The 26467-nt window shown below is 43.8% G+C and overlaps 1 protein-coding gene across 2 annotated transcripts in view; it reads left to right on the top strand.

Moving 5' to 3' along the window:
* The window catches only part of NRBP1 (nuclear receptor binding protein 1), a 42344-nt gene that overhangs the window by 10216 nt on the left and 5661 nt on the right, over window positions 1-26467 (top strand). The window contains exons 3-10 of one of the 2 annotated variants that reach the window (XM_030037660.2): window positions 6434-6556; window positions 6951-7052; window positions 7146-7235; window positions 7747-7787; window positions 9158-9252; window positions 13323-13346; window positions 24946-25029; window positions 25384-25442. In XM_030037660.2, coding sequence (XP_029893520.1) covers window positions 6434-6556; window positions 6951-7052; window positions 7146-7235; window positions 7747-7787; window positions 9158-9252; window positions 13323-13346; window positions 24946-25029; window positions 25384-25442 — 618 coding nt within the window. The remainder of the gene's footprint in view (window positions 1-6433; window positions 6557-6950; window positions 7053-7145; window positions 7236-7746; window positions 7788-9157; window positions 9253-13322; window positions 13347-24945; window positions 25030-25383; window positions 25443-26467) is intronic. The other variant, XM_030037661.2, reaches the window with a different exon arrangement.

Below are 26467 nucleotides of genomic sequence, written 5' to 3'. Positions count from 1 at the left end.
TTTTCTTTCCCACTCCCTTATTTATTTTGCTGTGCTGTTTCTGTTTCCCTTTGGCAGTTAGGGATGGGGCATTCATTGCCTCTGCCTGCTTCCCTAGTTCAGCTTGGTAAGATTGAACTCTCTCTGACTCAATTGGATTGCTCATTTGTTTTGAAGCACCGAATGAAACCAAGCATTTGTCCCTTTGGGCTCCTAGTAGACAACTTACATGTTCGTTTCTGTTATCCATTAAATGGATGGGAAGGATGTCTCCCTTGTGGGATAGCAAGAGCAGTGCTTTTTCTGTTCAGAGCAAATTGACTCTTGTCATACTTATGGTTTTTTTTAAGTTGCTAGTCTACTGACTGGAGAGTTATCTGACAGGAATTTTTAGTCAAGCCTGTCCCTCAGTATGTTGTTTAGCCAGAACTGTCAAAATGCTTTTGGAGAGGCTGGACTGGCCATGGGGCTACAGTCTGCATGACAGTGGTATGATTCAAAACTCACTGCTTTTCTACAGAACAGTTGTCATTCTTGCTGACAGGGTGGAACTGGGCTCTGTGAACAGTGACCTGGCTCTGAGCTGTGCTCTGCCCTTTGCAGTCCAGCTGTGTGGGCCAGCATGGGGCAGGAATCTCTGGGAGGTGGCAGGGACACCGTCTATATGTGCTTAAAAAGTACGTCTCGTTTTGACTTGTTTCTCAAGAGGGCATCTCCTGAGCTGTTGCATCGGTGAAATTACAAGTGAGGGCAAGCTCCAACTCATGGAAGACTTTTAACTCTGTATTTAAATGGTCAAGATTTGTTCATTTGGTTACATAGACAAGCTTACTGCTAATGTATTTTATCTTATTACTTGTTCTAGCATGTAGCTGTCTGGAAAAAAACAACTGTTGCATTGGCGATAGTCAGATTTTCTTTTCCTTATACTTTTGATTGCTGTATGAATTGGTTTGTATAGCCATGGTAATAACTGATACCTTCCTTTCCTTGCGATTGTTATATTACACTAGTTATTTTAATTTTCTTTTTGAATTAACACCTTTCAAGCATTTTACTACTGTGAATATAATTGCAAAGGCCAGTGCTGTCTGTTTAATTAAAAACATCAAGTAGGCTTGCTGCTTTTTTTTTTTTTCTTTCCCCTTTGCCTGCAGTGGATCTTGCATTCTTTGATTTTGTTACACTCTAGATTAGCTTCAAATCTCTGAGACAGCTGCTTTTGTTTCCTCTTTCTGTTGGTAAACATGGTACTTTTTGTTTCCTCACAGTTTGGTGAGAAGTAATGTTCCTCTGTGGTCCAGCTACTGTCTTCTGTAGGTATATTATCTCTGTTGTCAAGCTTTTGCCAAGCTGGTTGAGCAGAGCTTTGATCTTTTTTCTCTGGCCTAAACAAGTGACCAGGGTAACTTTTTAACATATTCATGCTACTCTTAACCAGATACCTGGCTTTTTGTGTCTGGCCTAATGTGCTGCCATTCCTGATTTCTTTTCTTCAATGTGCAGTTTCATTCTGTACTGATATTCTAATTATTTTGGTTTTTTTTTCCAATTTTTATGCTTTTGGGGTTTTTTTTTCTTGATTGTAAATCATTGCTGCCACTTGTGGCTTAGGCTGGTTTGTTTTTGGGTTGTTTGGTTTTTTTTTTTTTAATTGTCAGATCATGTGAACTATAGAACGTCTCTCCAAAAGTCTCTGTTCTTTCAGTGATAGATACCTAGAAGTTTGAGAGCTATGGAAAAAATATGCATTGGACCATTGGAATAACCTGCCTAAGGGAAATATATCTTCCAAACTTTTTTCCCTTAGAGCTAAGTTATGCCTTGAAGTAACAGCATTTAAATCTCTTTCCCCCACTCCCATTTAATTAATTAAATTCACTTGAAATTCTTCCTGAGTTTCCTTACCTCTTGTTTATATGGACAAAGAGCTACATTAGTATTTCTGCTGTAAATCTGTTGTGGTTGTGGAACTGCTTCCTCTGTCGTACTTCAGAAATTCATGCTTAACTGAGTTCACTTAACTTCTTCCTTCATAGTTTAAAAGCTACCTAGTCTATGTGGGCTTTCTGGGAAAGAAACACTTCAGAGTAATACATTATCTCTAGGAACACGGGGTATTTTATTTGAGCCATTCTTCTTTTGTCGTTTCATTAGCATAGTTCATGGGCAGCTTGTTGTCTTTGGTCTGGGTCATAAAAGACCACTGAAAATTAAACAAGTTAAAACAGTCTTAAATTACTTGACAAAGCTTGCAGGAAGTTAGGGCAAAGTGAGGAGAGAACCTGCGTCATCTTCATCCTGTGTTGATGCCCAGGTCCTGAGCGCTCTTCAGGGTGAGAACAGTATTTCTGTCATCTCTTCAGGGCATGGATGTACCAGGCTACATACCTTGCTGGTTGCACTCCTTGCCCTTCAGGGCAAGGCATGGAAGGCAGCATTGTGAACGTGCCATTTTTATTTCCTCTTGCTCAGTCAGTTTCATGGAGAAGTTGAAATTTATATTCCTACAGCTACCTCTGTTTACAATAGTGTTAACTGCCACATTGCTTCTAAACTGTGAGCTGGTAAGCTTGCAACCATCCATCAATCACCAATAGCTGCTCAGAGGCAACGGCTGGCCGTAACCCTTGGGAAGGTACAGGGCAAGTGCCAGAACGTGCTTTCTTGAGGGTTTAGGATTCCACTTTGCTGTGCATGGAGAGGGATGTGGAACAGTGATTTGGCTGTCGCCTTTTCAGTTGTCTGCATTTTTCTCCTTTTACTCTTCTGCCCAAGCTGTTGAATCTCCTCTTGAACTGAGGATTATCATCAGTGATGTCAGATGGGTTTGGTGTCCTGAGTCATATCTGGTGCCCTGGAATATTGCCTATGAGTCATGGAAATTATTTACATTTGGTTAACTTGCCCAAAAATGGGAGCAGATACAATAAATCCACATCCACTGGCTGTATTATCAGGGCAGACTTTGAGTAGTTGTCAGTACCTGAGGACTTAATTAATCCAGTAAAGCTAGAAGACCTTTGAATAGGTAGCAAGTATGATGAAGGAAGAGAATATGGAGGGATGCATGGGCACTGGGTGTTGGTAGTCACGGCTTTTATCTTGTCCCTGCAATACTAACACATACCTGCCTCTCTTTTGGCTGGGGGCTTGTTTAAAGCCTTTTGGCATTCAGCTTTATTAATTGTACTAGGTGTTCTCATGCTACTGTCATCCCCAAGATATTTTTTATACTAAAATTTGAAAGAATAAATGTTCTGTTCTTAATTATCTTCATTCTTTCAGCTTTCTTTAATGATGAAACATAACAAGCCTGACCTGGGAGGGGGGTGTGTGTGTGTGTATGTGTATATGTATATATATATATATATAATCAAGTTCTTATGATAAATATGTTGAACGTCTCCTTAAATCAAATCTCGGACATTTCAGCCCTCGGTTATGCAGCAGGCAAGTGGTAGGAAGGGAACGGGATTGTTCATGTTAAGCTGCTTGTCTTCTATGATTGTTTTAAATAGTTATTTTCTGTATCTCAGGTTGTCTTTATGTAATGATGGCCTATATCCTTTATTCCTACCTGTGTCACCCCATTGCATCTGGTTTTATCATGGTAGTTTACTGCTCAGTTTAGTGAGCAATCTGTTTCACTCTTGTTATACTGTTCTTGTAGTCATTTGTCACTCTGGTGTGTCATCTGCAATTTCAGAATATTGTTGGGCCTGTTAGGATTCCCCTGGAAGATCATAAAAAAGAATCCCACCTATGTTGATTGGCTGTCAGTCTAACTTGTCAAGCTACTGATAGAGTAGAATAGACTAGTTCAGCTGGCAGGGACCTACAAGGATCATCTGGTCCAACTGCCTGACCGCTTCAGGGCTGACCAAAAGTTAAAGCACGTTGTAAAGGGCATTGCCCAAATGCCTCTTAAACCCTGATAGGCTTGGGACATTGACGACCTCTTCAGGAAGCCTGTTCTGGGGTTTAAACACCCTCTCGGTAAAGAAATGCTTCCTCACATCAAGTCTGAACCTCCCCCGATGCAGCTTTGAACTGTTCCCAGGTGTCCTGTCCCTGGATCCCAGGGAGAAGAGCTCAGCACCTCCCTCTCCACATCCCCTCCTTAGGAAGCTGCAGAGAGGTTGCCCCTCAGCCTCCTTCTCTCCAAACCAGACCAACCCAGAGTCCTTGGCCACTCCTCAGAGGACATGCCTTCCAGCCCCATCACCAGTGTCATTGCCCTCCTCTTGGAGGCGTTCGAGGACCTGAACATCCTTCTGAAACGGTGGGGCCCAGCACTGCACGCAGTACTCGAGGTGAGGCCGCACCAGCGCTGAATTCAGTGGGATGATCCCCTCTCTTGGCCAGCTGCTCACGCTGTGTTTGATGCCCCCCAGGATGCGGTTTGCCCTCTGGGCTGCCAAAGCACACTGCCGGCTCCTGTTGCGCTGCTGCTGACCAGCACTGCCAGGTCCCTTTCTGCAGGGCTGCTCTCCAGCCACTCCTCTCCCAGTTTAGGCTTGTGCCTGGCATTACTCTGTCCCCAGTGCAGAATCTGGCATTTGTTCTTGCTCAGTTTCATGCTGTTGATGATTTCCCAATGCTCCAAGCTATCTAGAGGCCTCTGCAAGGCTTCTTGTCCCTCGAGAGAGTCAGCAGCAACTCTCAGTTTAGTATCCAACGAACAGATTTTTATAATGCAAACTTTTAAAGTTGATATTGTAGAATAGTAAATTTATTACCTCAGTGGACTCCTTTCTTTGCTCACAATTCTTATTTGTACATGTTCTGTTGCTGTGTTAGTCCTTGTCATTATGCATTGTATTAGGAGCTCAAGTTCAGCTTATGGTTAGCGTGACCTACAAATTGTTCTTGGTACCCACCTCCTACAACAGAGTTTCTTTATAAATACAAAACTTAGGTTTTTTTGCATTTCAGTATGGTCAGCTGGATGCTTTGAGCCTGTACCTAGTCTACCAGAGTTAAAAGCACTGCCCATTGGAAACTGGTTTCTTTCTCTTAGTTTTATTAGTTGGTATTGTGTTATCGGTAGTTATTTCCTATAGCATAGTGTTTAATTCATTTAAGTGTTGTGGGTGGCAGAACATTTGCATCAGTTCTCATTAGGATAACACTGTAGCTGAAATTGAGTAAATTTGATCATGTAAAAGTGGCTGCCAAGGGGGAAGGGATTTTTGAAGAAGCACTTATGTAGGGTGAAAAGCTTCCAGCAAGCGGGATGCTGATGGGGTCCCTGGTGAGGGAAGAGAAGGTGAGGCATATGAGTAGGAAAAGCTGTGAAATGGCCAGGACTTTGAGGTAATGTAAGTGGAAGATGAGTCTGAATTTGCTAGCCAGATCTCTGTATTAACTTTTACCTCAAGGGGAGAATTGGATCAGCTGGAATTTAAGTGATTCTGGGTATGTGGCCAGTTGATGTGAATAGTAGTGGTTGATGGGTGACAATTACAAGGTAAATTCTACCCTCTGTCTTCTCTTCTGTAAGTACTTTGAGATAGGAATCCAGTTTTATCACTGCACATTGCCTGGTGCAGTAGGACTATAACCATAACTGGACCATAACTTCTGTGTGCCTGCAAAATAGCATGTAAAAGGCATTACAGAACAGCAAGATGCTCTAGATGTTGGAGGGAGGAACCCATATACATCTTTGGATGATGCTACATATCTGAGGAAAAACAGTATTACGGTGAACTTTGCTGCTGGGAGTGTTGTTCACCTTATATCTCTGCAGGTCTTTTAGCATTAAGTACTTCCGCAGCCCTAGCCATTCTCATGCTAGGCTTTAAGCTTTTGCTTTGTCAGGTACCCTCCTCTTACCTTGTTGCTTTCTTAGTGCTCGTCTATGTCTTTAATAGTAGGTGTGGATGTACTTGTGCTGGGTTAACTTTTGCATTTATTAACTAAAGAAATTATTGTAGCAGTTTCAATTGTGTAATCAATTCCTAAGTGTATTCCCAACTTGCAGCTTTATCTTTGTTTCTCTCTGCTTGGATCAGTTTCCTCTCTTGAGTTTTGTGTCTCATCACCTTTCAGAAAATTCCTCCAGAAAGTTGTGTCAGAGTTCTTGAGACTTTTTTTTTTATCCCTTTTGTATGGTTGGAGGTTTTTTTTGTGGCTAAATGAACTATGGGTATCGTAAAACATAAAGATCTAATGTATTGTTGCCAAAAGGCAGCTTATACTACAAAACAGCCTTTCTGCAAAAGAAGTTTTTCCTCGAATATGCCCAGGGCTTGCTGCTTATGCAGCCTACAATGTACTCATTTGGGTATGCCCCATTCCTGAAATATATGTGCACAATCCTGTCCGGGAATGCTTATTGAATTAAAAGTAAATGGGTAAAGTTCATAATACTCAAATGAAGGATGCATGGTAATGATCTGGTCTTGCTGGCTTAGAACTCACATCTGTCTCCATCCTTCCCATACAGGTGAATCAGCGCAATGTCCCAGGGATCGATAGTGCCTACCTGGCCATGGATACAGAGGAAGGTGTGGAAGTTGTTTGGAATGAGGTTCAGTTTTCTGAGCGGAAGAACTTTAAGCTTCAGGAAGTAAGTCTATGTGTTTCCCAACAAGATGTGGGAAACATACCTTGCACCAGGGTGGGATTATAGATACTGGTGACCTTTCATGTGGATTATTGGCTGGATTTGGAGTGCCGTGCTGCTCAAATGTAGCAAATTCAGCTTAAGCCTGGCCTGTGCAGAAAACATGACAGAGAACTGTCATTGTGCTATTTCCATGGGCTCTTGTGTTGATTTAGTCTTGGTGATCAAACCATGCTCAGCTAAGGTGCAGTGTGGAATGAAATCAGATGCTGTCTGTCCTTAGCATAGGAGCTTAAAGTGTACAGTGTTGTTTAAGGGGACCAAGACCCAAGAAGAAAGTAAGATATGGGCTGATGTGGTCTCTGATGTCACATGTGTTTGTCTCTCTGATGTTAAGGAAAAAGTTAAAGCGGTGTTTGACAACTTGATTCAGCTGGAACATCTGAACATTGTGAAGTTTCACAAATACTGGGCTGATGTGAAGGAGAATAAGGCCAGGGTAAGTAAAGCAAACAGTCTGTTGGGTTTTCTCACTGCATGTTCTGTAGGTAATTAGTGAAGCAGAGGGTAACGTCTCATACTGCCCCTACAGGTGATCTTCATCACTGAATATATGTCTTCAGGGAGCTTGAAACAGTTCCTGAAGAAGACAAAGAAAAACCACAAAACTATGAATGAAAAGGTAACTCTTTTTTTCATGTATGCCTATATTCACTTAGGGCCATCAGCCTCTGGAAGGCTCTTTCAGCAGAGGATCCTGATGAGAAGGCAACCTGGTGATAACATGTGGCTGCAATTTCTTTTTATTACTGTAAACTAGTTTAGTTGCAGGTTCTCTTGGACAGCTGTTCTGTGCTGTTTGCTTTGTTTCCAGCAGTTCTGCAGCTTCATTCGTATGGTGTGACAGGCATGTCCTTTCCATGTGTGCATACAGAAAAGAGGGAAGGCATCTGTGCATGAGAGGAGTTAGGAGGGGAGGTGTGTTTCTTGACCCATACGAATATGTAGAAACTAAACTGAGCATGAGAGTACCGATCCTCTTCTTACTTCCTACACACCTGTACTGGGTAAAAGCTAAGATGCCACAGAACAGAGTGTATATTTCTTCATATGAACGGGCTGTGAATGACAGAACTATGGATTAGTTCTTCTTCCTTGAATGATTTTTATTGTTTTTGCTCCTGTGTCTGTAGGCCTGGAAGCGATGGTGTACCCAGATCCTCTCTGCTCTCAGGTATGTGAGTTACTGATCTTGTGGTCTAGCCATCTGTTTAAGTGTAGCATCTTTTGTGCTAGAATATTAAAAGCTGTAAACATACATGCTGCCAAACATTAGCAAACTTCATGGAATGGAGCCTGGAGAGCACTTTCAGTCACCCAGCCTGACTCTTATCCCAGTCACAGTCTGCAGAGTGTCAACTGCACTTTATATAACAATCCCAGAGTCTTCAGTTAGACAATATTGAAGCCTCTAAAATAAACAGGTGCAATGTAGGTTTTGGATCCTAACAGTTGCGACTGATACAATAGTGAGTGTGGGAGTTGAGCATCAGGGAGCTCTCCAGAGTATCCAACTTTGTAACCTGGATCTAACCGTGGCCAAGAGGATGTTGCAAAGAAGTCTCAGAGAAATCAAATTCCATGTGAGATGAGTGAGGAAAACTTTCTTAGTATTGCCAGGCTGCAGCCCTGTAGGATGTAGTGGATTCATAATTATTGTGGTGTGATATTGTTAGAAGTGTATGTGGATCTATACTTTTCTTCATGATGCAGATTTTCTGCAGCCATCTTAGTGCAAGCCAATTGAATAGAATGTGGGGGTTATTTTGTTTTGGTTTTAAATACTCTTCTCTACCTGAGCCAGAGTTAAATACTCTTCTCTACCTGAGCCAGAGTTGGTGTATAGCTAGTAACAGCCTTGGAAAAAAAAATAACCCAGATGTCAGAGCACGACTCCCACTCCATAGAGAAAATTCTATTGCTATTTGGCTAAATATAGCTGTTGATGAATAGCTGGGATTCTAATAAGCTTTTGGGAGCTGACAGTCCTTATTTGTGCTGGCTGCTAACATAAAACGAAGCAGAGTGAGGCGCAAAAACAGGTAGCCTCAAATATACCTGGGACCCCAGCACTGAAAAGCTTTATTTGTGCCTGCTGGTAGACATGACCAATCATGTTTGTACAGCACTGAGTGCTTTTTTGATGCCCTGCGAGTAGGGCCAGAGTAAGGCTCTGATATTTTTTCTATAAAATTGGAACCCTTTTAGCACCCACCTAGCAGTATTGGGATGGATGAAATAGTTTCTTTACCCTTGGTACCCTGGGTTTCTTCAGAACTGATCAGAGAAAGCTTTCTTTTTTCCCCCCACGTTCTGGAGATTGTTTGTTAGAGACAATTGCTTAGTTTTCATGATTCTCTCCTAGCCTAGAGGCTGATGTACAGTCACTTAATTCTACCTCCCTGCCATTGTAAATCCCTGACATATGCCCTTTGCCCTCCTATTCTCTTCTGATGTTGCTTGAGACAGGGAAGGGATGAAGGGAGGGTTTCCTGGCTGCAGCCTTGGTAGTCTCCTGACCAGTGCTCTGTTCTGAATCTCTAGCTACCTCCACTCCTGTGATCCCCCAATCATCCATGGTAACCTGACCTGTGACACCATCTTCATTCAGCACAACGGACTGATCAAAATTGGGTCAGGTAAGGCTTGTTGGAGGTGACCCTTGCCTATGGGACACACTGCTCAAACAGAAAAAGGCCTCTAATCCTTTCAAGGTTATCTGGCATAATAGGCATGTATGTATGCATGTTCCTCCACCTTCACATCAGTTGTGCCAGAGATTGGTAGAAATCACTTTTGGTTGGACCACCTTCAGGCACAGGGAGGACTGATGGTGGATACTGTTTCCCTTGTTAGCCCCATTCCTCAGTTTTTGATCTCAAGGGACTGACCCAAGAAATGGTGCTGAAGCTTTCAAGTTTTATATGCACGTTATCCTTGGATTCATCTGCTCTGTGATCTTTTTCATGTTAACACACACAGAGTTCTCTTCCCAGTGTTGTGAAGCTCTGAGAGCTGTCTGGAGGGCTGTGTCCACTGAGGCCACGAGTGCTTCTTGTAGCAGCCAACATGTATAATGAAGCTTACAGACTCTGGCTGCAGCAAGCTGCTTGTCTTGGCATCCTCATCCAGCATCACTTGCTTTGGCCTGGGCTTCAGGATGCTAGTTTGGGCCTGTTTGGCAAAGACATGCCCTGTTCAGGCAGCCACCCTGTGCTGAAATGTTTTATTTCATAAGTAAGAAGTGATTTTTCTGGCAGTACAGTGCATCCTTGCATACTCTGGTTTTTTTACCTTGGCTGTTCCTACATCTCTAAAAAATCTGTCTGCAGTCAGGATGCATTATGTTGTGCCTTGACATAACCTTTCAAGTGACAGCTTTGCTATCTGTCGTCCAACTTCTGCAAGTATTCTCAAACCTGAGGAGTGTGCACTTGCTGTCCTGTAGGCTTTTGTCTGTGTGAATTCTTGGTTTGATGTTGACAGTATACAGGAAAGAATGCTCTGCTTCACCTGTCATCTAAAAATAGCCTCTCTTCATAAACTGCAAACCTCTGTGGCTTTTCTTTCCATCAAAGAACTCTTGTGTTGTCTCTCTGTTCCAGAATTGGGGTCTCTGTTCTCTATAACAAACCTCTGACACATGCTTGTACCCAGGGAGACTAGGTCATGGCAGAAGGAACACTCAGTTCTTTATCTGCCTGTAAACTTGGTGACTTGCTCTTCATACAGTCTGATGACATCATGTGGTTTGCTTTATTATCTTTCCCTGACTTTGTCCAGGTGGGAGAAATTTCCAAGGGTTATGTACATCTGATACCTGTATGCTGGCAAACACAACTGGCTCCCTGGCATTCAATTCAGGCTGTTTATGGGAAGTCTGTTGTAGATTCAAGTACCTAAGAGATCCTTCTCTTTCTAGTTTAGTTTAAAAGTATTATACAGATGCACTCTTTCTGATTGGTAGCCAGCACTTTGTTTGTAAGAACAAACCACTTGAAGATGGTATCTAGAGCCATGGCTTTTTACTGGAGGGAGGTTCTGCAGATCAGCAAGCGTGACATTCTCAAGAGTATTCAGACTCCCAGTGGTGCCATTCAGAGGCTGTCTAAAAGAAAGGTGGCTTCCTTGAGTGTGAGTCACAAACAGTTGCCTCAACAGAGTTACAGCTTTGCCTGCTCCCTCCTATTCCATAGAGCTTTGCTTCTGTTGGGCACTGTGGGAGGGTCAGACGCAATTAGACTGATGTGCTTTTCCAAAGAGTAGCAGGTCTCTGTGTGCTGTAACAACTGTATCCTCAGCAAGAAGACGACACATGCTGGGAGTGTGACTGTGCAAGAGCAGTGCTTAATTGCAGTTGTTCCTAAGCAAACTTCTACTCCACAGTTGCAGGCTGCCTTGCTCACCTTGTGTTCAGGAGTGAAGTGATTTATCTGGGCAATTCTGGTCCTTTCTTAAGTGAAAAAGGAAGTGAGTGCAAGTGGACTAGTGGTCAGAAGAGGAATCCTCCAGATGTGAAAGCTATAGCTCCAGTGCAGGCTGGAATTAAAGTTGCCAATGTTGCAGAATGTATTCTTATTCCTGTAGTGCCCACCCAACTAGGAAAGTCAAAACCATGTCATCAGAACTGCTGGCTGTATTCGATCTTGAGATTCTCTAGTACTGCTGACTGTGCAGTAGCCAGACAGGCTATTCTCATGTTCGAGCCCTGGAGTGATAGTTGCTTTGGGATCACTGACAATGGTAGGCCCATGTTTATTGCTTCATGTAGTTATTTCTTACAGCTGGCTGGTATCAGAAAACTTTCCTGTGTTTACCTAAAAGAAGCAGGCCAGTAATTCTCATGGATTTAAGGGGGATAATGATTCAGTGCACTGTGATCTGCTCTTTGATACTGTCTCTGTCCCCAGCACCATTCTGGGCTAAGCTCCTCTTCCCTCTGCTTTAAGCAAAAGAGAATACTTGCTGAATGTGGGGTCAAAAATCTGGGGAGAGGAAGCTGCTAGTGTGTTCTGCAAAACATCCTTCTGTCTGCTAGGTGAGGAAGTACTAGAGTAGTGCCTGTGACTTGTGTCACATTGGAAATGGCTGGTACTTGTTCCTGTAACACCTGTTTAGGTGTGGGAGCAGCCCTTTTGCCTATCACTCCTTGCTGCTACTTCAGATTGCAGAAGCACATGCACTAGCAGGACTGACCAATGTTTTTCTTGTTCTGCATGTAATTCTGGATCAGTCTTTTTTTTTTTTTTTTCTAGAGCCACCTGTGCACTGCAGGAAGAAAAGAGATTGGTTTAGTAGTAAGGTGTTGCTGTTACTATTGCATTGAGTTTTGGGAAGAGGGATGAAATCTTCATATGCTGGGGGTCATCTGTGGAAGAAAAAAGGGAGTGGGAAAGAGGGGGGATTTCTCATACTGCTTAAATGCACAAGCTATCCATAATCCATTAATTTACTAACTTTTTTTTTTCTTCCCCCAGTGCCATAAAGTGCAGGGTTAATAGATTTAAGGAGGAAGAGTGTCAAATGAGTGGGGAACTTTGGAGAACTTGTGATGAGGATGGGAAAGACACCTACAGTTCTTAAACTTGCCACTGGTGTTCCCAGAGACTGGAATGTTCCAGCTGCTTTCTGGAGTTGTGGTCAGATGAAACATTTCTTTTGAGAGGTCCAAGTTGTTTTCTGTGTACTCTTCCACAGGATCCACATGCAACACCATGTTGCATCGGTGCTTATCTGTACTGTCTAACAAGCGGACCTGCGAAGGGAGTGTGTTGCGAGATGCTTTACTGTGACAGGTCAAAGGTACTCTCTGAAGGAGAACGGTGTGTTTAGACAGGGTGTTCAATGCTGCTGCTTGCTTGTGTTAAGCAATGTTGGGAGATGTTTCTTGTAATTCGCAGTGGGAGTGTAAGATCCAGTCACAGGTGGAAAGAAGCAATGGGTTTGAATTAAAAATCCTTTTGGGCAGTTCTTGGAGTGCCCCAACAGAACTGAGGCCTCAAACTGGAGTGTCTTGTATGTCTTCTCGTGCCCCTGAGACATGCCAATGTATTAGGATGTGCTGAGTGATACTTCCAGTAGAGCATAGGGGGAGGCTTAGTGTTGTGCTAGTATATTTCCAAATAGTGCCTCCAGGCAGTCAGCTGGTGCATATGGTTTCCTTTCTTCAACATACCTGACCTCTAGGATTCCTTATATATTTGACTGCAGTCTGTCCAGAGCCTCTTTTCACCTCCAGGCCAAGGCGCCAGGAGACCGAGTCTTACTTGGTATTAACTCTGCTATTAAATTATGTGGCCAGGTATGTAAGTATGGGTTCTGCTGCCAAGATCCATGCCCAGGAGAAGCTGTTGGGATGTGGAGAAAGGTAGTTGTCTGCTGAAGGGGATGCTAAGGGACTGTAGGGCACTCACAGAAAGAACAGAATTTCCAGCTTCTTAGCCTCAGAGTTGGCTGTAATCTTCTACTTGTTCAGAGGTGTCTTGTCTCCCTTGCCTAGTCTGGTTGTCAATTAGAAACACTAATGTTCCTTACATAAATTTATTTTTAAAAGGTGGCTGGAGGCAGGGCCAGATTCTTAGTCTTGTCCATGTTTTGCCATGATTCTGACTTAGCTGTCTCTATCAATGTTAAGTGCTTGCTGTTTCATCAACTCATTGACTTCTATCTTGTTTTACTTCCCGCTTACGGGCTGCTCTGTTACCAACAGTCTTTCATAGGATATTTGCTAATGGTGAGCAAACTTCTCCGCTCCTGTGATGTGATTACCACTATATATGTAATGTACATTATTTTATTTGTGTGTGTGTGTGTATATATATTTATATATGTGTGTGTGTATATCTATATTTGTAACACACACAAACATACACACTCTCTCTAATTTATTTATACAGTGTTCCCTTGCTATAAGGCTGCTATGGAAAACTGTTTGGCTTAGGTGCATCCTACTTTGAGACCTTGTGTTCTGTGCTGGGATGTAAACTGTTCCTTGTGCTCTCAGCCAAAGCCTTACAGAGAGGGAGCACTGCCCTTTGTGAAGTCTCCTGGTTGTTAGTTCTCTTCTTCTCCTTGTCCTTAGAGTGTGCTAGTCCATGGGCCCTAGTGCATGCTGGCTCCTGCATGTCAAGCCAAGCGGATGCATTGTTCTGAGCTCTTCCCAGCTGAACTTTCCACATACATTAGGCTCTTTCCTGCTACCGCTCTGCTAGACTTGGCTGGGCACCAAACCTGGACTAGCCTTTGCTTTGTGCTTGGCTATCCAATTGCTTGCTTGTAGTTTTAAGTCCTTAGATGTTTTGGTTTAAAGATGAATGTTTCAGTGAATGTGTCTGGCTCCTGATGGCCAGAGAGACATCCTGCCCAAATGAGTCCCTGATTGTGAAGTAAGGTTTACTATTTCTGTTTCCCCACACAAAACTCTGGTTTTGTGGAGACCTGTGCATATGAGGAGGGAGTTGGACTGGTGGGGACTAGAGAAGGATTTGAGTGCTGCAGTTTGTAACCCTATTAAATAGAATGCTGCATTTACATTTAAAATAATTATTTATTTATTTTTTGCCATCAGGGTTGTTCTCGATGCTTAGAGTTTGTTTTGACTGAGTTGGGAACCTACCAACTGTCAGCTGGAAGTGGTGGAAAGGGAAGGGCCTGTCCAAATGGGCTCTGTGCCTTCTTAGTGTTTGCAGGAGGAGGATGTGGTGTGCTGCTCTGCATTGCCAGCAGAGTAGAGGCTCTCTCAAAAAGCTAAATCTGGGATCTTAACGTAGCTGAGGGGGAAGTTGATGTAGTCAGGGCTTGTGGCATTAGGAGGGCAGATTTCCTTGGGGGTGGCTTGTTTACCAGAGTGCTGCAAGCTGGGCAAGTTGGGCTGTGGCAGTCATGTGTGGCAGGCTGCCTTTGTGGGGTGGAAGAAGCAAGGCATCGCACCAGCAGCAGACAGACTGGTCCAGGAACAAGCCCACAGAGTGGGATCATGACCAAGCCTGGGCTTCAGTGTGGGTTCAATCGCGCTGATGGCAACAAGGCTTAAGACTAGCAAGCCATTTCTCAGAAACCAAGTCACCACTGCGAGCAGAACAAAAGACCCTTATTCTAGCAAGACAAGAAGGGCCTCAGCCAGTGGTCTCCAGGCTTAAGAAGATGCTGTGGTATCTCAGATAGCCTTGAAATACTGAGCTTTCTTGGCTAGTTTCTTGAGGACTTATTTTAACAGTACTGTCGTATCACTATGTACTGTTCATAAGAGAGCTAGAAATTGTTTAATCCTTAGATCTTGAACAGTGATTTGGGTTTGAAAACACTAAATGTAGCATATAAGGCTCCTGTTTCTCTTGAGCATTGAGCTAATAAGGTTGTGAGTGACATGCTTTCACGACTAATCTTATTTTAGTCATTACTTCACTCGGATTTTGTTACCTGATGTTTAAAGACTTGTCATGCTGTTTTTCATATCCTTAACAGACACCTGAGACACTTAGTATGTGATGTAGAAATAAGATAGGGGTTACTAGGATATTTTGGATCTGTTTTTTTTTTTGTTTTTAACTAAGGTGAGTGTGGTTTAGAGAAAAAATAATGGGTAGTTGAAATCAGCAGAAATAGAAAAATCTATCATAAAAATGGAAAACTTTTTCACCCATGTTGGTGTTCATTTAGGAAGATTTAACATGAATTTATGTAGTTTTGCTTCTAGCCATACAGTTTTATGTGTAGAGTCAAGCACATCCTCTACCAAGCCAAACGTTTTCAGTTGCTTAGAAACTTGGCAAAACTAAGGCAGACTTTCACAAGCAGAGAAAAAGGTTTATCTCTGACTACAGATGCTGCTGGGAATGAGGTCTGGCAGATGAATAGTTTTGAGTGGAACTTTTTTTACCCAGAATGCTTCAGAAAGTTCAAAGTGGTATGCAGGTTTTTTTTGTTCTGTTTTGTTTTTTTTTTTTAAGGCTTTGTCTCACCTTGGTCTATGTTGTCTTTGAGACTCCCAGTGTAAAAGCCTGTCATAAAGTGAAGATTGTTCTTGAAAAACTCTGTTGAACAAACTGGGTGGAATAGCATGAGGTTAATTTCTAGCTGTAATAAATTGACAGGCATCTCATGATGTAGCTGCTGTTAAAATTACTAGAGTGGCAAAAATGGTTACCAGAGACCTGCCTTGATTTTGTATAAAAGCACACACCTCAAGGCGGGAGGAGGAGTCATAGGTAAGTGACAGTCAGTAGGCTTCTAATTGCTGTGGTTAGTTTTTGAAATTGCGGCTAACACCTGATTGAACGTGTGTGTGTGTGTTATGATTTAGTGTGTGCACCTGGGGGAAGGGTGTTGATGGTTTGTTTTTTGGGTTTTTTTTTTTTTTTAAAGTCAGATTTGGGGGTAAGAATTGGTGTCTTTGGCCTTGTTGCCAAGTCACCAAGTGGAACGCATGCTTAACAGATTAACCTCCTACTATGCTGTGATGGTGATAAACTCTTATTTTCATTTTGCAGAAGGTTTAAAAGCTGGCTTTTGCTTCATGTGCTTGCTTTCCTTGCTCAGTATACCTTCTTTGTGCTGCTGTGAGTCATCTCATTCATGAAAACACCAGAGAACAACTATCTTCTAGACTGGTTGTCATTTTCAATTAAATAGGATCTTCTAAAAAGGTTTAAATTTCCTGGTTTAGTGCTCCAGGTTATGAGAACTTGCCTTTTCTGTGGTCAAATTTATTCTTTTTGTGTTGCATTGAAGGTGCCTGCTGCTTCAGCTTTGCTGGTTTGTGTTTTTTCCTCTGCCTTTATGTGGGTTTCCAGGATGTGTCAGGGGACATCTTATAGTCATCCAGGTCTTCATTTGCCCATTTGAGTATTAGTATGGCAGTTGCGCATGTCTACTCCTTTTTGGGGTCCTTTGATTGAAGGCGTGTGGAACATTAGCATTTTAGAAGGCTCCTTCATGCCAGTTCTTGAAAGATCACTTGAATACGAGCTTAGCAAGTATTTACATCCCTGTATACCAGTACATGCTCAGGGCTAACCTTCTGGAAATGAGCTCTGCAGATCAGGACCTTGGGGTCCTGGAGGATGGCAAGCTGACCATGAGCCAGCAATGCACCCTGACAGCAAAGGTGGCCTACAGGATCTTAGGCTGTGTTAGGAAGAGCATTGCTGGCAGATTGAGGGAAGTGATCCTTCCTATCTCCTTAGCACTGGTGATACAACATCTGGAGTGCTGTGTCTAGATCTGAGCTCCACAGTACAAGAAAAATGTGGACTTACTGGAGCGAGTCCTGCACAGGGCCATGAAGACAATTAAGGGACTGGAGCATCTGTCCATGTGAGGAGAGGCTGAGAGAGCTGAATCTGTTTGGCCTGGAGAGGAGAAGGCTCAGGGGGATCACTTCAATATGTATAAATATCTGATGGGAGCAAATGAAGAGGAGGGAGCCAGCCTCTATAGTGCCCACTGACAGGACAAGAGATGATGGGCACAAATTGAAATACATGAAGTTCCATCTAACACAAGAATACCCTTTTTTTTTTTTACTGTGAGGGTAGTTAAACACTGGAACAGGTTGCCCAGAGAGGTTGTGGAGTCTTTCTCCCTGGAGATACTCAAAACTGAACTGCACACAGTTCTGGGCAACCTGTTCTAGCTGGCCTTGCTTGAGCAGCGGCGTTGAACTATATTCTCAAGACATCCCTTCCAACCTAGACAGTTTTTTGATTTAGGCCTTGAGGCATGTGAGCCAAGTAGTGTTTTTACTCTAGCTTCTGCTTTCAGAGGGTGAGCTTTTCTGTTTATTAAGTCTTCCAAGGTCATTTGTGCAGCTTCACTTCAGCATGTTGTGAAACAACGGTAATCAGAGATGTGAAGTCTGAAATTCAGGGAAGTTAAACTTGGAAGTACTCAAATTTGTGGACCCTAATTGCATTTGAGTTGAGTATGCATTTATACTGGTTCAATCCAAACTTCTGTTAAGCAGAGCTGCTCAAAACATAAAATAATTTTCATAGTCATGTTTCTGAGGACTTTGTTTTTCAGTGTATGTCTTTCTTCTGGGAGTAAAAGAGTCCCCCGGAGTGGCTTGGTCCATAGCATTTCAGTGAATGTCTTTTCTTGTTTTTTTCTGATTGCATGTAACTCTTGCGCTGTGATGTGAGGCTACTGCAGTTATTAGTGCCCTGCCATTTCAGTTGTGAAAGAACTGAGCAAGTACAGCAGTCCTGCTGCCCCTTCATTTTTTTTTTTTTATATAAATACTGTATTGCAGTCAGATGATGCAACCCACATCAGGGGTTTGCCCGATCTGTAGGACCTTTATTCCTCTGGTCTAGAACTTAGAACTTGGTTTTGTGTGCAGATTTCAAATCTCCCTACATACTTTGTTCGGAATGAAGCTGTTTGTATCATGAACTCTTCAGATAAAGTGCTAATAAGCTCCTAAGTCCCTGCCTAAGAGCCTGCATGCAGCCAGGATTGACAAGAACTTATATTAGAGGTCCTTTTTATCTGTTCTTGCATCTATGGTCTTGCATTTCCTGCCCTGCCTACTCCCACTTTCTGCTTCCATGTAATGGATGTGGTCAAACATGTCACTTTAAAACTCTGAAAACTCTGAATGCTTTTTTACTTAAACATAAAAATATCATCCACTGCTTCACAAGAAATCTGATACAGCATGATCATTTTCCTTCCATCGTTCATTTGTATGCCCTCATATTTACATGAGCCAACAATGTGCCCTTGCCACAAAGAAGGCTAATGATATCCTGGGCTGCGTTAGGCAAAATACTGCCAGCAGGTGAAGGGAGAGGATCCTTCCCCTCTGCTTGGTGCTGGTGAGGCCACCCTGGAGTGCTGGGTTCAGTACTGGGCTCCCCAGTACGAGAGAGATGGACATACTGGAGTGAGCCTGGTGAGGGGCTACCACGATGCTAAAGGACAGGAGCATCTCTGCTATGGGGAAAGGCTGAGGGGGCTGGGACTGCTCTCTGGAGCAGAGCAAGCTCAGGGGGATTTATTCCATGTCTATAAATACCTGCAGGGAGGGTGCCAAGAGGATGGAGCCAGGCTCTTCTCAGTGGTGCCCAGTGACAGGACCAGAGGCAACAGGCACAACCTGGACTCTGGGAGATTCCCTCCGAACATGAGGAAACACTTTTTTCAGTGTGAGGGTGACACAGGCACAGGCTGCCCAGGGAGGTGATTGAGCCTCCGTCCTTGGAGCTCTTCAGAAGCCGTCTGGACATGGTCCTGGGCAACCGGCTCTGGGTGTCCCTGCTTGAACAGGGGGGTTGGACGAGGTGACCTCCAGAGGTTCCTTCCAACCTGAGCCATCTCATGATTTTATGATTCTGTATTAATTTCTGTGGAGACAGATACCTCTTTCAAAGTACATGAATTTTTGTATGATATCAGCTCTCTGTTGCAAGTACCACTGGTTCTGCTTCAGCAGTATTTTCTCTGAAGTAAAACATGGACAGTGTTTTAAGCAGAGATTAGTTATACTACTCAGAAGCAATGTCAATGGATATGGCGAGAATGAACATAGATGTAAGCAGCTGGGGCCCTGCTGTCTGGCAGTGGGAACTGTATGTAGTGAACTTCTCATATACCGAACCTCTTTGCCCCTTCATCTCATTAGATATTCAAGTGTTAAAAGTAATAAAATTCTCTTGCTTCTGGTGACTCGGTGTTGCAAATAACTTTGCAAACACTGTTTACGATCCCTGATACAGATCTGCAGGGCTGTAGGGTGCTTGTATTCTGTGATAAACTTAAATTTGCCACTGCTCTTCCTGTTTGACTCTGTTTAATGGCTGTATGCTTCCTTTTGTTTCCAATAGCTTCCTAGCTGCTTATTTTCTAGGCTTTGCCCTCCCTAATAAAAATGCATTTGTCATCTTTGTGTGCAGATAAAGTGAACCGTGAAATGTCTTGGTTTGTGCAGTCTTATACCCTTCTGCAGCAGTGAAAGTGTCTTGAGCATGTGAGTACAGGGGATAATAATGTGGCCTCATACCTATTCTGGCCCTGTGGCCATCCCTTTATAGTTGCAAACAGATGGTCTTGCGTTCAGTTGATTATTTTTGGGTCCCTGTGGTGCTGGTACAGTGCAACATAGGTAAGGTCCCCTGTTGCTGGATTGCATAGCAAGCCTGGGACTAATCTTAAAGGTTAGTTGTTGATCCTTCTTGCTGTTACCTTGTTTTCCTGTGCTTTCTAAGCCTGCTGAAATCTGGAGTACGGTGTACTTGAGCACTTTACTAGAAGAGTGAAGTAACACACTCTTGCTTCGGAGAATGCTTAGGCATTTGCAAGAGACCGAGCGGTTCAATGACTACTTCAGGAGGAAAGGAAGGACTGTTGGGCAGACTGTCTTTCCTACTTGCAGGGCGGAAGTTTGAATGTGTAGCAAAGGTGGGTGTGAATTGGACGCAGCGCAAGAGGAAAATGTCTTCTGCAGCATGTAGTGTTTAAAAGGGCAAGTCGCTGTGTGATTGGGCGTCTCTGCTAAAACCTGCCATGGGTGACAGTTGGGAAGTAATACCACCAAGGGTGTTCTTGGCTGACAGTCCTACTGACTGACAGGCACTCTGATGAGCTGTCTGTTTACCCTGGTGAGCCTCTTTGCTCTAGCATGTCCTTGAGGGTTTGAGAAGTCTAGCAAGCTCTGCATGTTCCTGTAGTAATGCTGATTATTTCTCTTTATGCTTTTACTGTCAGACTGAGTTCAGCTTGCCAAAGGCAAGTTGCTTGTCCTACCTTCTGCTGTACTTCACATCTTTTCCTATTGTCTGCCCTGCACGGACACCATATTTGGCTGAATCCTTTTCTAAAATTCATCTTTGCTTTGCTAATTCCCTAACAGACTGATAAGTCATGTGGTGCTATGTCTCGTAGTCTGCCCCTTGCTGTCATCTTCTCTGTGGCTAAGAAAGGCGTGTTTGTTGTTAATTTTGGTGATCTGGCTTTCTTTTTGATCTTCATTGTTTGTCTTGCTTAACATAACTGTCGTTAGCCTTCATGCATCTGATCATTCACAGAATTAAGAGTCATCACTAGATATAGTAGTGGATGGCAGGTAGCCATCACGTGCGAATCAGTCAGAAGAGCTTGTGTCAGAGGTACCTTTAAAGTGTGTATTCTTACCTTGTACAGTTAAGAGTTTGTTTTTAAATGTATGCTCAGGCGAAGCTCCTCTCGAGCCTCTAGCTGTGCTAAGTGGCTTGCACACCAAGGTGATGGATCTACAATAGTGACTAGACCAGACCAAAACCAAAGTTTCTTGTCCCAGCTTCTAAAATACTGTCACGAGGTGTAACAGTACTTTTGCCTGCCTTGTTTAACATGCTTGCAGTGAGTTTTTCAGAGTTGACTTCAATAGAAGGTTGTTGCTGTCACAGTGGTGAATGGAACAGATGTGTGTCTGGCAAGGCTGTCTCTGCTTAGCTCTAAGGCATACAGTGAAGAATCTGGTAGTCTTATGCTATTGCTCTACTGTTGCATTGCTTCAGCTTTACAATAACAGAGCAAGGTTATGCATGTGACTTCCAGCCAAGTTGCATGTGGGCTGTGATATAAACTGCTAGAACAGGAAAAAGGCTTGCCAAGTGTGGCTAATCAAACCCAGCTGCAGAGTCAGTCTCTGTAACAGTGATAGAAAAACATGTTGAGGAGTTCCAGTGGGATTCTGCAAGTTTGGAGGCACAAGGACCAGAGAATATCAGAGGGGACGGGTCCCTGGGTGACCTACAACAGCAAATTCAAAACTGCCTACAACTCCAAATTCAAATTCATAAAGTGTGTCTGAGTTGGAGGTTCCCACAGACAGTGCAAGCCCAGCTCTTTCCAGAAATTCTGGTGCCACTGCAAAATGTCCATAGGACCTGGATGCAGAGAAGCTTATTATCAAGTCCTTAATGAGGGGCAGACAGCCATTATAGATAGAGGTTGGGCTAGGGTTCCATTGTACTTGCCTTTCTGGTATGGGAGTGCCTATGTTACATCACTGGCTAAAGTTTCTGTTGATAAAACCTTTTTGTGATTGATTACTGCCTCTTCCCTGTTCTTAAACAGGGCCCAGGAGCAAAGGACAGAGTGGCTGGATAGCGAACTGACCTTTACCATCCAACACGCAGTAGTAACAGTATTTAAAGACACATTGGAAAATGAAGCTAATCAAAACATCTTTTGGAAGATGACTTTATACTTCACTGATTCTGCTCCACGTTTGGCAGGATAGCGTTGTCCCGGGTAGTACCGTGCCAGAGTTCCTGCCTGAGGATGTTGGTGCAACACTTGATGGCATGTGCTGAATTTCTGCAATGCTGTCACTGTTGACACAGTGCCTTTCTCTCAGGGCAGGCCTTGGTGCCTCTGCCCTTTTCCAGGGGTCTGGCTCTGGCTGGACAGTGGTGTTGCCCTGGCAGCAGCTCAGCTACATGCAGGATCTTGGTGGTGGTTGCCAGACCTCTGACTGTACAGAACTGCATAGCTAAAGATGGGGTTTGGGTTCCTGTTTACTCCTACAATCCATTGTGCTGTGATAGGAAAGGCAGAATGAATAGAAGACTTATAAAAAGTCTTATTTTATATCCCCAGATTGTCTAGTTAGTTCCTGGTACTCAGAGGCTCTTATGCGTGCAATAGGTGTTAGGTTTAGCAGGGTTCACAAAAACACCTGTTTGATAGTTCATGTATACTGCATACTGCACAAAGACTTCCAGTATTCCATTTGGAAAAAAAAAAAAAAATTCATACTTCGGAGCAGAAGGGTTTCTGAAGTCTTAAATACCCTGTTCTGCATAAACTGGGACAAAGTAATAGTTCTTGTAGACAGGGACCAAACACATTGGGGATCAGTGAGACCCTATGATTGCATTACAGCCTAGGCCTCAGGGGAATTCCAAAATCTTAATGGTATTGGACACTTGGAGGAAAAATTTGTTCTTGGTCACAAACTTCACAGTATTCAGGTGGCTGTGCATCTGCAGCAATATTGCATTTCTGGATGTGATCAGCCTCTGGCCTGTCACGGCGCTGTAGCTGTCCTTATTGCCACCCCTCATGCCCACCAGTGGTATACTGTAGATTTAGGCAAAATTATTTTTAGTTCCTGCAACTCTCCAGCAGAAGTTCTGAAAGTAATGAGTGGCAGTGTGTGTGTGTGGGGTGTGTGTTTTTGTTTTTTAAGAAGGCAAAACCTTATTTGACAGTATTAATTGTTTGTTTTTACAGTGGTGAATTGTTCTTTTGAGTAGAAAAGAATAAATTACTTGGAGCGGGGAGGGGGCGGTACTGTTAAACCTGGCTAAAACATCTACAGAAAGGAAACAGGAAAGGGCAGTAATGATGAGGAAATCCAGCTGCTGGAGAAGACCTGACATAGCCCCTCCTCTCTTAGTAGCCACCTATAGACCAGACATACCCAGCAGGCTACTTAAGGCAGATGCTGCCCATAGACAAAAGCAAGTTAAAAGGACTTCTCCACTGTGGATGTCTGGGAACCTCTTTAGAAAGCCCAGTATGAGAACCTGTTGTGCTGGACAAACCTTGGGTGATACACCCTGTATGCCGAGTCAGGCACTGGCTGGAGGCATGGTGACAGAGTAGAAGCTGAAAAAGGGCTGCCCCGCTGGAGGGGTTTGGAGTCCCTCAGGCATTGATCTCGTTAATGTTGAGGCTGTTAATAGAAATGTGGGGAATGTGTGATGTTGAGGTAGGTCTATCTTCCAGAAGCACAGGAAGACATTAGAGGACTGGACAACTCCAGTTGGAATTCGCTCAGCAGTGCAAAATACAAAGCTGCAAAAAAGTCCAGAGCTCATCATTAGGGAGCTGAGGAGGACCTGTTCAAGGGAGGAATCTGACCCACTTGCCTAGTGTGCAGTGTTACGATCGTTGGGGCAGAGTCCCCTGTAGAGAGAATTGGTGTGATTGTGCATGGCCCTGGCCAGAGCTCATCTAAAGCAGTCGGTGTCACTGGGAAAATGCAGAGCAGGTCTTAAGAGGAAGACAAAGAATTTAGCTTACTTTGCTTAGTGCTGTGAAGCTGAGAGGACCTGGTGGTGTCTGTAAACAGGTAAGCACCAGGAATGAAGTAATCTTACTGCACTCCCAAGATAAGAGCTAGCACAAGAACAAAAAGCAGTAAACTACTGATGAACGGTTGGTTGGGATAGTTGCTGGCCATTGGAACAAGCTCTGTTTCCAATGCTCAGATAAGATAATATGATTTGATATGTGCCATACAGCAAGGTTGAGCTGAGTTACCAAGGAAGATCCTTCTTGTTCTTTTCGGCTCTAGTCAGACATCTTTCCTCTGAGGCTGGGAACTAGTTCAGTCTCATTCAACTAGGAATCCTCTTTGGTGTGTCCTGCCCTAATCCAGGAACACCTGGAAAAATACACGTGGTTTGGCACATCCCATGTAAGTCCACATTGTAGCAGCACAGAACAGGACCAATTGCGATTGTCCAGGAGGTTGACAAAGTGGGAGATGGGCCTGAGACTGTGGGACCAGTCATGTTCAAAGGTGGAAGTACAGCTGTGGAAGTACAGCTTCAGATGGGATGGTGACTGTGCTCCCTGCCTACTTCAGTGTTTCTCCCTGGAGGAGCCAGCTGCTTAGCCTTGGAGAGTTGTTTGCAGTCTTTTCAGAGGTGGCTGTCCCAAAGGCTTATCCTTTATGGGGGGTCCATACTTGGGTTCTGCTCGTTGTTCTTGTGGCTGGGAGTTATTCCCTCCCTGTAGCTCTGAGTGGTTTGTGATTTTTGCTGTGGAGGTGTTGGCTGCTGGGAGGCCTTTGCTGTCAGTGTGGTCATCTCTCCTCATTCAGCAGATTTACTTGACTTTTGAGGTACTTTGGCACCAGTGCCCTGCTGATATGTGGAAGAGTTGCCTTGTAGGTCTGTCCCTCTCCTAGAGCCCTGAGGTGGTGACTAATTGCAGTGATCTTGGCATCTCTGGCTGTTCCTAGGGCTTCTGTCATAGTTGAGTGGCTTGTGACAAATGCTATAGATCTGATGTAAGTTAGGTGCTTTCAGGACTTGCACTTCAACAGGGAGTCCTTCCCAGCTTGTCTTCCTGTTCAGCAAAAGCTGGGGTCTTCAGGTTTGCTCTTGGAGAGTAACGCTAAGCTGCCTTAGTTGATCTGCAGCCAAGGAAACAATAGAGAAGTATATCAGGACAGGTGACCTGAGATGAGGGGACTGATGAAGGGCCAACTTAACTCCACTGTGCTGCCCCTTTGGGCACCAGAGGGCCCTGGAGTTGCATGTGTTCCATAGGATCTAGTTGGGGATGGGCTACAGTTTCCTGTATCCTAAGCATTCGTGACTTTCTTCTAGTGGCACCGGACACAATTAACAACCATGTGAAGACCTGTCGTGAGGAGCAGAAGAACCTGCACTTCTTTGCCCCAGAATATGGAGGTATGGTGTGGCTACAGCTGCAAGCCTGGTTTTGTTGGCCTTGCTAATGCTTCCAAGCTGTTCTGTGTCTTGTTTTCAGCTACAAGCTCATGACAGATGTCACATTAACAGTTTTGAGTTATTGGCCTGCTTAAATACTTAGAATCATAGAATCATTTAGGTTGGAAAAGACCTTCAAGATCATCGAGTCCAACCATTAACCATGCCCACTAAAACTTAAACTCCTCTGTCTTTTGATAGCAGAGCAGGGAGAGAAGGCTGCAAGATTATCACAGCCTGATACAGAGGTGGTCCTGCTGGTACTGCTAAATGCAGGGATGGACTGATTAACAGAGCGTTATTTCTGTGTTACAGAAGTTGCCAACGTCACCACTGCTGTGGACATTTACTCCTTTGGGATGTGTGCACTGGAGGTGAGTGTGGAACAATTTGGCTATGGGACAGAGAGAATGAATGTGGAGATGCTGTGGTTATGGGTGGGTTAACTTGGTAACAAGTGCGTTTTGTTCTCTGAGCCAAACACACTTTACCTTGGAGGGATCCCTATGGAGGTTCCCCTAAATGCCTTACTAAGAAGCAAATAGCTCAGTAATGTGCAGTTCTTTCTGAAATTCCTAATGTTTAATTTATTACTCTGCGGGTCTTGGCCAGTTCTGAAGTCTAACCCACTGGCTGGTGGGAAGTCACTGCTACAAACTGTACTTAAAGTACATGGAGAACAAAACTCCCCTTCTGGGGAGTACCTGTTTTCCCTGTGGTATCTGGAGGAGAGGACAGAGGTGGTCCTTAACTTTTCTGGGCCAGCCTGTCCCCATGTGATACAGGTGCTGGTTGCAGTCAGGCAAAAGTCTGATGTACCTGATCTTAGTAGCTTAGTGGTTCCTCTGTCCTTGCAATCAGTAGGCCCAAGTCTAGGAAATGGGAGTTGTTGGTAGGAGTATTTTCTGGGAAGAATGGTCAGAAAGAGCCAACGCAAAGAATTCTCAACCTATGCTACACACCCCATAAGTGAAGCAGGAAGAAAACTGTGGAAACACACAAGAGCTGACTCTTAAGACATTCTCTGGAATCTTTTGCCAGCCTTCCCTAGCTGGGAATTTGTGTATGTGTTGGCTGGAGCCAGTTCTGGATGGTGTTGTGTGCGTGCTTTTCTGCCTGTAATACAGTGCTATTCATACAGCCAGGAGGGACACTGTCAGATTCTGGCAGTGATCCAGTTAGTGCTTCATTAGAGGATGGGAATTATCAAGCAGAAGTACAGGCCAATGGAGCATGAGATTCAAAATGGAGATACTTACTGTCTAAGGTGATGCTGGCATAGTTTTCTGGTCTCCCTGGAAATCTGTTAGGGTGCTAGAAACAAACTATCATAATGAGGCAGTCATTCTCTCTCTGACTCCATGAACTGTGACCTTAAGTAGCACCAAACAACTTGGCT

Source organism: Aquila chrysaetos, chromosome 15 (assembly GCF_900496995.4).
Source record: "Aquila chrysaetos chrysaetos chromosome 15, bAquChr1.4, whole genome shotgun sequence".
Lineage (NCBI taxonomy): Eukaryota > Metazoa > Chordata > Aves > Accipitriformes > Accipitridae > Aquila > Aquila chrysaetos.
This window is presented reverse-complemented; position numbering and strand designations above follow the sequence as displayed.